Source organism: Paramormyrops kingsleyae, chromosome 3 (assembly GCF_048594095.1).
Source record: "Paramormyrops kingsleyae isolate MSU_618 chromosome 3, PKINGS_0.4, whole genome shotgun sequence".
NCBI lineage: Eukaryota > Metazoa > Chordata > Actinopteri > Osteoglossiformes > Mormyridae > Paramormyrops > Paramormyrops kingsleyae.
Window position 1 is genome coordinate 10,113,287 of NC_132799.1, and position 13,329 is coordinate 10,126,615.

The following is a 13,329-nucleotide window of genomic DNA, read 5'->3' on the forward strand; positions in this document are numbered from 1 at the left end:
GATTTGTAACTGCAGTTACCTGTAACTTAGTATGATGATTTAATATCCCAGAAAAGCCACATTTACCATCCCCTGCAACTCAAACATGTATTGGAACGAGTATATAACATACTTGCAAATCTGTTTCACCAGCGAATTCGACTGTTTTAGGCTGTTTTCCAGTCAGTAAATAATGTATTTTCTATCTCTTTTCTGTCGACCCAGCATCCGGATAACATACTAACGCAGTCTGCCCTTGTCCCTCTATCTCTGCTTTTTTGAGCAGATTTTTATTTCATTTCTGCCCTGCTTCTCCGGACCGCTAAATGGTGCCGAAAGTCGCTGCAGTCACGTGGTTAGGGAGAGCGAGCTCGCGGGCAGGCTGGCGCGTGGGGGTGACCCTCCTTCCGCAGTTCGCAGCTTCTAATGTCTCAGTCAGTGCGATCGCCCGAAAGAGCAAGAGCACTGGATCCACAAAACAGCCTCTAAGGGATTTACCTGCCTCCATCCATCCACCCTGCATTCCTTCTGCACTTTGAACGCGTTTTTGCCTCAGATTCGTTGTTGCTCCGTTTTAAACAAATACTTGTTGTTGGGTTTACTTTATACACAAAATATTGCTGCTGTAATAAATTATTTACACTTTTTGGACTGTATTGGGGTTACTGGACGCTAAAGACGCTTGGATGAGCTGCTTTGGTAAAAATCGGAGATGGAATTGCTGCTAACCTGCCTTTTCCTTTGGATATTGCAGTCCAGTTCAGCACAAGCGGACTCCATCATTCACATTGGTAAGGAGCACCGCAAATCAAAGTAAACATGCGGCACTCGCAGTTTATATCTTATAAATCAGATAACACGTACTCATTACTAACCTATACACCTTTATGTGATTAAAAATAAGCTGATGTGACACAGAGGAATATACTGCAATTACGTCTATACATTTGTGTTTTCGTAGCTGCTTTGTAACCTAAGGCGATTCATAATTTAAGAAAAGCAAATTAAGTATTTTTTGGTTAAACATGTTAAATTTTTATTAGTGATCGTTAAAACGATATTCTTTTGCAAGTGTCTTCAAAAGTGCAGCTTCGATGGCCACAGCAAAAAAATATATTATAAGAGCCGGGAGGAGTTTACCTGTAGGATGAATTTGTAATTCTAGTCTCTACATATGGTGAAATAAATGAAAGCCAAGTGTATATTACGGTTAAGGGACCCGCCACCCCCACCACACATCACCACCTATAAGCTTGAACTTTGTATGGAACGTGAGCGAAATATTAATGAAGATGCTATATATAGCTCAAAAATAAACGAGTAAGGAAAATACTTCTTTCTCGCGATAGTTACATAATATCCATCACACATTCAAACAGGTTCTGATGGATTATCTGAGACAAATTCACGTTTTTCATCACTCGTGCTCAGTGTCTTAAATTGCACGGGCTGTAATGAGATGATGCCAGTGCATAAACCATTCACTGGAATGCTGGAAATATAAACTACCTGATCTTTATACCTTAAAAGTCAAACAGTTTTCTAATGAATAGTGATGAACAGAACTGGAAAGTTAACCAGAAGTTAATAGCATTACTGGGAAAACGTTGGAGGAGGATTATTACTCTAATTATGCATGTAATTAAGGATTACATTAAAATCGCGGAGAAGAAAAATGTTGCATGTTCAGATCATAGTCTTATTATGCTAGTTTTCAATATAACATGCAGATTTATTAATAAATAAATTAATAAATAAATAAGCAAACAAGCAAATACACAAAATCCCCACATAATCACCAACACGTACTTTGCAAAGGCCTTGTTCGAGTCCGCACTTTTATGTCAGCGTGAAAAACTGAGTTTTCCGTGTCTGGTTTTATATTTAGACCGCTAGCAATGATGATGGATTGGCATGAATCGGTGCTCTGCGTTGTATCGCATCAATAATGACTCCTAGCCTATAAAAATCCATTTTCAGTGTAATACGAGCGAGAAAAGGATACAGGAGCCAGGAGTAACCTAAAGGCTCCTTTCAAGAGAATTCACTGCCAAACAGATACATAATAATGAAATACTATGTTATTGTAAACTAGATGGTCAATGTTTTTATGCAATGGCAGAACAATCGCAGACATATAAAACCACAATATAACAAGGTCTGTAGTATTATATGTAGCAGTCATTAAAACAAACATTAAACGTAGTAGCGATCGTTGCATGACAGTCGTTGATCGTTGTCAAATTCTAATGGAAGTGAGTCCATTTAAAAAGATTATGGCGCTAAATTTCTCATCAGAGAATATTCTCCCTTAGACCAAGTTATTTTTTCGAAGCGTGCGTAATCAAAGCTAACAAATTAAACATAGAAAAACAAAAATCTATGAACTAGACTTCACCATCTGGCAGTATTGTTGAAGTGCCTTCAGTCTCCTGGTGAAATTACACATCGCTTGTACTGCAACAGCAATTAGTTTGCATTTAGTTGGATTTTGTATTTCGCATGCCTCAAAGAAACTTCCGACTACTATAACCGCATGAAGTACTAGTTGCAGTAAACACACTTAACATAAGGACTTAATCGTCACACAGATATAAAGAAAATAAACACACACTGTATATCCTGAAATATATAAACATGAGCTGCATAGCATTAGCACATTATATATATATATATATATATATATATATATATATATATATATATATATATATATATTATATTATATTTTGTACTGTAATTATATACTTTTTGTACTGGGGAGTGATCTTTCTTTGTAACCATCGCACAAACTTATGTACACATGACTTTCCAGTTTTTCATACACCTTGGATGTTTTTTTTTTTTAGTATGACTTAGCATAACTTCTATAATCTTGAAAGTTGTTGCAAAAATGTATTAATTGCCTACTAAAGGTTAACTTGAATTCAAGGTTTAAAGCAGCTGTAATTGCAGAAAGGAATAGCTTGGAATGGAAATGGAAATACGAGCTAACTGTTTCTCAGTGGGCTGTTTGACCAGCACCTGCAGCTTGCATGGCAGAGATGCAATGTGGCTTGGAGTCAGTTAGGGTCTGGAGCTGTTCTGCAGGAATCTGGCACCATTCTCCTGGGAGGAATTCCACCAGTTCAAGTAGATGGAGGCGGAAGCCGCTGTTGTAGGCACTTATCCAGACAAATGCACAAATGATCTATGGGAATGAGGTCTGCTGATTGGGAGGAGCGTGAAAGACGGATAGCTTTGTCCTCACGGCCCTCAAGCTCCCACTGACAACATGTACGGTGTGAATTGAGCCAATGTCACAATCCCAGGAGGGGAGGAAAACAACACCATGAAATGTAGATTATAATGAAAAAGGCACTGTTTTTTCTGCATTAACAAACTGGATAATTTAATCAGGATGTGGGTAGCCCATTCTGTTGTAAAACAATAAAAGTTGTATTTTTGGACCCTTGAGGGTAATGTATAGCATTACATAGATGAAATTTCAATCTAAATCGTTGGGAAAGTCTACTTATATTTGTTAAATATAAATATATTATTTTATATACAATTAACTGTGTAACTGTGTATTACTTGAAGCTGATTGTAATGTATAGCAATTTTTCAAATACTAGCACAGACTGGGATATACATTACTGGAGTGTTTTCCTTTCTATGAATTACACCAGGTATTATCCAGTTTCTGGTGCCAATATGGTGACTACAGCAAAGGCAACTTACAGTGACTCAAACACCACTGTCCTGCACCAAAGGCTGCAGCACTAACTGAATCTACAATGGCTATTGCCTCTTAGAAAGGCTATTACTATACATTATGGACCCTATGTGATAGGTACTTATATACATTTAAAAGTCAGGTATGAATGCAGTTCAGCGAATGTGATTCCAGACACATTTGTAACAAACAGAGTAGATGTTTTTAGCATGCCAGAAGGTATTCATTTTATGTGAACAAAAATTCTGTTTCAAATGATAACTGTAGCAAAAATTGCTCTTAATTCCGCCTACATTATTATAAATATGGTTTCTCTGACAGTTAAATCAGTAAGAAAAAAATACACTTCCAGATATAAACACAAAGTGAAATTTACTAATCTAATAATAAATCTAAATTGTTGTTAGAACCTAATATCACAATTACTCAAATAGATTAAGAATGTCACCACTAAGGCTGTGATGGGCAGTAAACGTGTTATAAGCAAATTTAAGGTAAATAAAAAAATGCATTTTAAACAAATAGCTGGTTAATTAAGTAATTGTTTACAATCATGTTATTTTTGGTGAATTGTACTGGATTAGTCGGAAATATACTGAATTTCTGCAGTTCATTGAAATGTTTTATGAGAAATCATAAGTTTTTATGTCTCCTTGATATCAAAACTATTGTACATTGTGTTTTTCTCAGCACACAATTCCTCTCATGCATTGCGTTTTTTAAAAAACATGAGGTGAGGCCTAGTAATTGGGTCGCTTGGCAACTGCGCATATGAAATATCTTATACAATCAATAAATGTAACAAACAACTCTTTAATTGTATTTATTTTTGTGTGTAGGGAGGATTTGGGGAATTGTACACCTGGAAAAAATGCAGACATTATACCATTGTTGTACACACATACACACACACACACACACGCACACATATAAAATTATTGTTTAGTGGTGATGTATTCCCTCTTTGTCTATGGAGGTAAACAAAAATACAATAATTATATGGATTAATATAGGCTAGTTATTTATCAGTCAGAGTTATATCTATGTTTGTTTTAGCAGTTGCTAAATTAAGTCTTTGAAAGTTTGCCCATCTCCAGTGCTCAACTCAACAAGCAAGCTAACTGCATATGATGCAGCCTTACTGCACTGCACACAGTCTTACTCTTTGTGACTCAATCCATCTCAGTGGGTTTGTTGTAGAAAGTATGTCCCTCCCAGTGTATGACCCCCTTTCACATACGAATCCCGTTAATTTTGCTCCCATTGCATTACGACACCATAACAGAAAACTAGTGATATATAAACAGGTTTCAGTGTATGTCTGAATGGGTAGGCCTATAACGGCGAGGAAAGAGATGCGTCGGTATCCCCACCTAACGAGTGTAAATGCCTGCTCTCTTTATCAGTCTTGGCTGTTTTTCTTTTCTTTGGAAAATGAGTAAAGCTCATTTCATTAGAGCTGTACACGAGCGTCTGCTAATATAAAATAGCCTAGTAGTGCTGTCAAGCAATTTAATTCTGTAAGGCGTGCACCGGTGATGGGATTCGGGCTTCCCGGGCGAGTTACCAAGGCGTTGGGTTTCGCTGTGGCGGGCTGCCATGGAGAACTGTTACCAGCGGAAACACTGTAGGCCTATGTATGTATGTTGCAAATGAGTTAAGAATCAGTTGGCAAGAAACCCAACCCATTTCCCAGTTAAAATCCCGTAAAATAATACTGTACCTTTAAGTAATGAAAACGGATGGATTTTGTTCAATAAATCAAAGAATTACTTATTTTAGGCTAGTCACATAAGGGAATTTGTAGTGAAATGCACCTTCACCATTTTACCACATAAGCACTATAGCTGTTTAAGTATCTTTCTTTCAATTGAGTGTAAAGAAAGACTGCTGCATATTTATGTGTCTGATTACAGTGTCTCATGATTTACAGTTATTCTGCAGACAGAAAATCACATTATTTGCTCCCATTGCTTAGAAGACCCTGAACACCAAACCAATATTGAAACCAATATTGTTCTTATACTTTGACACTATTAGAAATATCCTGGGGTGAGTTTCCAGAGGCCTTCTTAACGCTACGCCATTCGTAAGTTCTGTCTCTTAACACAGAACTTACGAACGACATAGCATTAAGAAGACTTCGGGAAACTCACCCCTGATTAATAACTGTCATTCCTGTTTTCAGATTTTCAATGGTAACTAAGAAACCCGATTTCCCAACAGGTGCCATATTTGAGGAGAACGCTGTGAGAGACGATGAAGTTTTTCAGCTGGCCATCTCGGACCTAAGTCTCAACGATGACATATTGCAGAGTGAAAAAATAACCCACTCCATAAAACTTATCGAGCCGAATAACCCATTTCAAGCCGTACAGGAAGGTAAGTGCAGCTTAGTCATTCTTAATCCATGATAAATACAAGCTTCAGCTGGTGTAGAAATGATTAGAAGCCACAAGACTATCCATAAGCTGCAGTGGTATTTGTTAATTATATTTGTTCTTGGTCAATATCACTTTTTAGGCTAACATCGTTTTATACTGAAAAGCAAAAGACAAATAATTAAGTGCATAAAAAGTAAAACTGTTCCAAACACACAATCCAATGTAGGTATTATAAGGTATTTATGTAAAAAAATGATAATAAAGAGAACAAAATTCTAAAAAAAGATATTATAAAGCAGGGGTCCCCAACTCCGGTCCTGGAGAGCTACTATCCAGTAGGTTTTCTATCTTTCCCGGCTTCTGATGAGCCGCACCTGCTCTCAGGTAAATACCAGGAACAGGTGTGGCTCATTAGAAGCCAAGTAGGATAGAAAACCTACTGTAGTATAAGGGGACCGTTGCAAACTCATATTATCCATGAGAGGGCAAATCTCTTAATGTGATGTTTTGCATCTCTTTGTATCTTTATTTTGGCACTCAGATATTTGCAATGTTTATTATAATGTATCTGAACATTTAAAATTGGATTTTCCTATAATTCATAAAACAAGACTATGCATTGGTGGTGATATTTTACTTTTAATTTTTAAAATTGAACTTTAGCAAGAATGACAATTACAGATTTTTAACTACAAGGTGAATGAATGAATGAATGATCATCACTGGATACTGATGAATTTAGATGGTAAGTTTTCCCATTTCATTCATACAGTGAGTTGCACTAGTGTTCTTTACCTTATTTTATCTATGCAATGTGTGATATTATATGCTGATTATAATACTGAATACTATGTAACACAATGGCGATACAAACAGTGACATGCTTTGGTCATGGCAATACCACTTTGGAAATATGGTTTACAGGTTTGCTCCATCATAAATATAGCTTCCGTCTTTTTTTGTCTGCTTCAGATTTTTGCTACCCAGTGCACTAAACCTTATGTCAGTTACATGCAGCTGATACATTGCTTTTTCCAGTGACCATGCAGTGATGTGATAGGAAGGTCATGTTGTGCAAAATGTTAGCTATCACACCGCTTATGAATCACATACTGTGAAATAGACAGTGGTTTAACCCCAGTTGGCTTGCTTTGCATACATTTTCACAGACATTTTATCTTTCTTGGGAATGAAAGTTTTTCTTTTGAAACTGCAGTAGGTCATGAACCCTACACAATGTAAAAGAAATAATTTAATCCATATTAATTTTAAGCAAGTACTTTTGGAGAGAATGATTTTATGAACAGCTTAACAGTGAAGTAAAATAACATTTGTTCTGTCTTGCATTGACACTTAATTAGTATATATTAAGCACTGCTAATCAGGTGTTCCTCTCCAAGGCTAGTATTATATTTAAAATGACTGTATTCATGATCAATTATGTATAACTAAAAAGCGGATGTCTATAACTGCTCACAGTGACCCTCCTTAAATCATCAGTCTTAGGTCTTGCTGCTCAGTGCATTAGCCATATTCGAATCAAGTCTCTTCGTCAGGATGATTTGAAGCCAAGGGGCAGGGGGTGTGCCCTGGACAGGATGCCAGTCCATTGTAGGTCCACGTTTGATTATAGAAATATTAATTAGCCTAATTGCATGTCATTGAACCGTGGGAAGAAACCTGCATGACACAGGGAAACATGCAAGCAATAGACGCTCACTCTATAACTGTATATCTATGCTCTCTGAGACTCCCCATGTCTCTCCCACAATTATCTATTTAGGCTATACAGTGTTTTATTATATTATAAAGACAAACATGATCCCTGTTTGGGCTGCTGTATTCAGATCCTGAAAAAATGAAATGTATTTCTGACCCTCCCCCACAAACACACACACACACACACACACACACACACACACACACACACAGCTATATCTTTGTGGAGACTATCCATTCATTTCAATGGGCATAACCCTAATCTCATGCCAACCTTAACCCCCACTATGCCCTGACCTTAACCATAAGTAACCAGACAATATACATGAATCTTGGCGTTTTTAGTTTCTGCATTGCATCACAGATTTTTTTAAAACTAAGGATACCCTTGTGGGGAAAGTAGAAATGTCCCCACACAGTCATAATATCAAGTTTCTATCACATTGCTTTGGATTTTTGGTCCTCACAATGTAATATCTACATGACCACACATCAGAACTGGACATTGGAGCAATGGAAGAAGGTTGTGCGAGGAATCCTATTTTCAGTTGCATCATGTGGACGGTTGGGTACGTGTTGAGTATCTGTGGGGTCCAATTTCCCAGCTACATAGACCCATATGCGGCAGTGCTCTATTAACCCTGTTCCCATGATCATCATCAAAATTATCTGTATCTATGGCTTTAAAGTAAACCTGTCCTGCGGTCAATGAATTCACTGCTGGCCGACATTTAACGAAGCGACTGAATTTGTGCCGGGACCCCAACAGAAATCCAGATACTTGCTGTCAACACCGAGGTTGACTGGAAGAATTGTTTGTAGCTGAAGCATTTATCTGTTTATCTCTCTGATCCGTTTATCTCTGTGTAGGTTGTTCAGCAAACATTGTCACTGATAAAATCAGAAAAAAGACATGGTTTGGAAAGGTGAATATTTTAGTAAAGGTAGACATTTCTTACGTTCTTTTGTGGCATGACTGCAAAATCCAATTCAGAAAACTAAACAGAATTGACTTGTTAGCTGTTCTTCACTTTATGCAAAGGAGTGATACAACCACACTTTAGTTTTGGAAAAAAAAAAAGGTATTGCATGCTTCTGTATTTAGTACTTAAAAATAGCTGGGGTACCTGTTTTAAGAAAATCTGAAAAAGCCCCAAACTATGACTTTCTGTGTTGCCCACTGACGCATAATTATGATTCCTTAATTCTCTCTAATTTCCATTACAAGTTAATCCAAACCCTTTTATAATTTCCAGCCAAACAGAATGTCTATAATGTAGTAGTATTTATGTTTACTTAGTTTTAATTTCCCCTGTTTATTGTCACGCTACAAATAGCATGTATAGTAGTTGATGAGAGGATAATGTGACAATTAGTGCTTTTAATTAGTGTTTTAATTAGAAAAAGACTGGATGGAGATAATAGCTGGGCTGACTAGTGTCCCTTCGTCACATCAGACCCTTCCGGCAAGGTGAGGGATTTGACGGGAGCATTTGGTTGTGAGTGGGGTGATGCTGTAAGTAATTTGTGGGGTTCGGTTACATGAGTCAACATTCACATTAAATCTTATGCAAAATTATAATTATTCTTCATGGATGCATGTTACATTTGGACCCAGAAAAAAAATATGGTAATTAGGAACTCTTTATTCATGTGTGACATATGCTTTTGAATGGGTGGGATGGCAGAAACGTGCTTAGTGCAGAGTTGGGGATTCAAATCGTACAACCCCATCGTGTGTGTGGAGTTTGCACATCCTTCATGTGTTGTGCACATTTCTCCTTGATGCGTTGTTATCCTGTGCCAGTCCAAAGACAGGTAGTTTGCGTAATTGACATCTCTAAATTGCCTATATTGTGTCTGTGCCAAGCACATACCTACCCCCTTGAAATTTTCTTTTGGGGGGGGGGGGTCCCCAGCTGGCCATATCTGCCAAGGGGACCCCATTTGATTCCGGACCTCCAACCAAATTTATTTCTGGTCACAGGCCTGGTGTGTGTGCAGTGATGGACTGGATGCCAGGGATAGGCTGCTGGTGACATTGACCAGGATAAATGGGTGGATGGATGGATGGATGGATATACTGCTGTAGTCTGACATGATGGAAAGCTTTTGTATTAAATACATCATTATGTCATTGGCTGCTCTGTTTCCCATCTGTAACCATGCCAAACAAGAGCAAGCTGAGCAGAAGCTTTGTTGGCAGAATCATTCAGATGAAATGGTTTAAGGGTGCTATGTATAATTTACTACTCGCCACCTGCACTCGTGGGTATCTATGATTCAGCTAAATGATAGGAAGGAAAAAGCAACTTCTGTCAGTATATAAAGAAATTGGATGAAAATAAGCATTTTCTTCTAGGGAATGTAGAATTTTAATGGAAATGCAAATTACTGTGTTGTCTCCCTGTACAACTAGAATGTAGCAACAAAAATAAAAATACCACAGGTGTAAAGTACAGATTAACATGTTTGGAACCACGACTGAATTGGTAAATTGACGGGAACAATGATTTCCTTGGGAGAGGAGTACGGGTTTGTTTTCTTTTGCGGTGAATCTCTCGGTAAGTTATGCTCCTATGTATGTATATGCAACGGAAGAGATGCTTTTACAAGTTCAAGGTGAATTTTAATGAAATGTGCTTTCTATGAGCATAACAGCTGTATGGAATATTAATCTGCAGAAAAGCTATGCATGTCTAGATAACAAGTGAGTTCAGTACCAGACATTCATTACGGACTAAATAACGGTTACAATTAAAACATTTATCAAGCTTCTGCTAAGTAAGATTTACATAATATATTAAAATCACAACACTTGAGGCAGATTCAGTTTAAAATATATATAAGCTTGTTTTGCTGGCCCCGCAATTGTAACCACGGAAAGGTGTTAGAAAATGGATGCATGGTTGGATTGACGATTTACAGATTTTTTTAGATAAATTTTGACCACTCTGATGAACAAAACTGACTTTATAAGCTGAGAAAAAGAGCACACTGGCAGTTGCTGCTACCTATGCTTTGTAGATATTCTTTTTGTGCAGTAGTCCCACTGTAGAAAGGACACATTTTTATAAAAGAACAGCCGTGGGAAATGTAGCACGACTGGTGAATTGTGAGTATTCTGTCGGTACTAACCCTTCCAGCTAAATGTAAGCGACCTAGCTGAATGTCTAACAGAGCTCCGTGGGGTGACCTGCCGCTCGGTGGGAAATAGCTCTCGCTCCCGCTCCCGGCTCCAGCTCTGTGCATCTGGAGTTTGCATGTTCTACCCGTGTTCTTCCAGTTTCTTGCCCCAGTCCAAAACATGCTTTTGAGGGAATATGTTTTTATGTACCTTGTGGAGTGGCATCCCATTCAAGCCGTCCCGATTCATGTCCTCTGCTTCACGGGACAGACTTCCTGCACAATTCTACTGGATAGGTGCTTAAACAAATGTGTCGATGGACAGGAAATCTAAGAGAATGACATCACTGATATTGGTGGTTATGTTTGCATTCTGCTCTATTAATGTAGGAAAGCTATTGTACTTGTGTTATTATGGAAACATAAACTAACCCTCCAAGGAATTGAAAGTTCAGTGCATCTCACTGTCTTCCTAACCACTGCCTGAAAGCTGTTGATATTGCTGTACATTGCTGCCCCCTGTAGTTGTATGGAAACACTGAAAATTTTACAAGATCAAGAAATCTTTGAAGGTTTTTGACTACTGCCTGGGAATAAATGGGATGCCAGGCAAACAGTGGAACTCCTGTCAGGTCTGATGTCAGGCTATGAACATATCACATAGAATCCAGAATGCTCCGTAATTATTCTCTAAATTATTTAAAATACATCGCCTGTGGAATGAATGTTCCAGAAAGATATTCAAAATGGTTTCTCACTTGACTGAAAATTTAACTACCCTGGAGGAGACTGCATAATACATATATTCGTGAATTATATATGTGTGTAATATACGTGATATCAACCAATAAAATGCAATTAAATAATAGTCACAGCGCAACTTTGAATAAACAATTGCAGTCACTATTTCTTCTTATAAAAAACAAAAGCCTGTCTATGAATGTGCCTTTGAAAACATCACTACAATTGCCACCAAGCCCTGCAAAAACATCATAAGCAATTTTTGCTACTGTGCCCTTTAAACAAGGCAACACATGATTATCATAATCCTGTTCTATTTGTCATCTTGGTTTTGTGTTCATTTACGTAGCTTATGTCTGCCCCAGCAAATTGTATATGATATATTTTTCTTTATAACAAAGCCAGAGTGGAAAGATGAGTAAATGGTTGATGTTTTAACACCCATTAACATTATTTCACATTGCAACATAGTAATTTAGATATAAAGGACAGAATGCTTATATTTACCTCCAGAGCACCTTAAGGGAGACTATGGGAATGTGGGGATTAGCAGGTGAAAACATAGGAATAACCTGTGAATGTGTGGGGGGGGGGGGTGTAGCAGCAGGTTGCTTTCCTGTCTGTTATTTAAGGAGGCTCCTGCCGTTGGTCTAAAGTCGAAATGCGGTTTTATTTTATGAATCGGTCCCATTCTTCCATTCTAGCATAGAAATATTCTGACGAAAGTTACACAACCGTTTATCCCGGGGGAAGGGTACCGAGAAGAATAAGAAGAGATGAAATGGCTCATTTTTAGCCACTAAGGCTAGATTTAACACCACGGCAGGGCTCTCCCGGTTGCCCTCATTCCCAAAAAAACAGTTCCCTAGCAACCTTTGTATCCAAAACTGGGAGAAAAGTGCTCCCACAAACATAATTTTCTCTTTCTTTTAGGAATCTGGTCAGCAGGATCAAGCAGGATTTCCAACAGCATCAAAACTAGTTTGCTAGTTTTTTAGACTAAACAACTAAATATATATATGCCGAAATACAAGTAGCTTGTCACGATGTGCTAGAAGAAGGACTCGAAGGCCGGCATTTAGCGTACAAAAGGGATTTATTGAACTGAACGGGAGCAAGGAAACAAACAAGACCGTGTGAGGTCAAAACGAGAAGGCGAGTACAGGGAAGGACACGGGCAGACAGGAGTGACGTCAGCGACCAGGCTGGGGCTAACGAGACAAAGCGGTACTTAAGTAAAAAGACTAACAAGGAGTAAGAAGCAAAGGAGTGGCTCATCAGAGCCACATTAGGGAAGATACAGGAGGGTCAGGCGGACGTCACACGCTGGACATGACAGTCCCTCTCCTGAAGTGTGCCCTCTGGGCATGGAGGACAAACAGGGGGGCAAGGGGGGCAAAGGAAGGGCGGGCACTCAGGGCCAGGGACAGACAGGGCACGGACTGGACAGGGCACGGGAGCATCAACAGGGTATGCAGGACAGACACCACAAGAGGACAGAGAGACAGAACCACTGGACAGGACCGGACAGGACCGAACACTGTAGACTGCAATGGAACTTAGTCATCCGGCTGCGAATCTTCTAGGTAGAACCAACTTGGCCTGGAGACCGTGGAGGCGGGCATCATAATCTATGACGCCCGACTCCGGACATAACATAGC

At 38.6% G+C, this 13,329-nt stretch overlaps 1 protein-coding gene across 3 annotated transcripts in view; it reads left to right on the forward strand.

Annotated features, from left to right (window-relative positions):
• The first annotated feature begins 379 nt into the window (after window positions 1-379).
• Window positions 380-13,329, forward strand: part of LOC111858991 (glutamate receptor ionotropic, delta-1-like) — a 183,776-nt gene continuing 170,826 nt past the window's right edge. For 2 of the 3 annotated variants that reach the window (XM_023841267.2, XM_023841275.2), the window contains exons 1-2: window positions 380-770; window positions 5,924-6,079. In XM_023841267.2, coding sequence (XP_023697035.2) covers window positions 692-770; window positions 5,924-6,079 — 235 coding nt within the window. In that variant the 5' untranslated portion in view covers window positions 380-691. Of the gene's footprint in view, window positions 771-5,923; window positions 6,080-6,539; window positions 6,827-13,329 lie in introns of those variants that run through there. The other variant, XM_072709584.1, reaches the window with a different exon arrangement.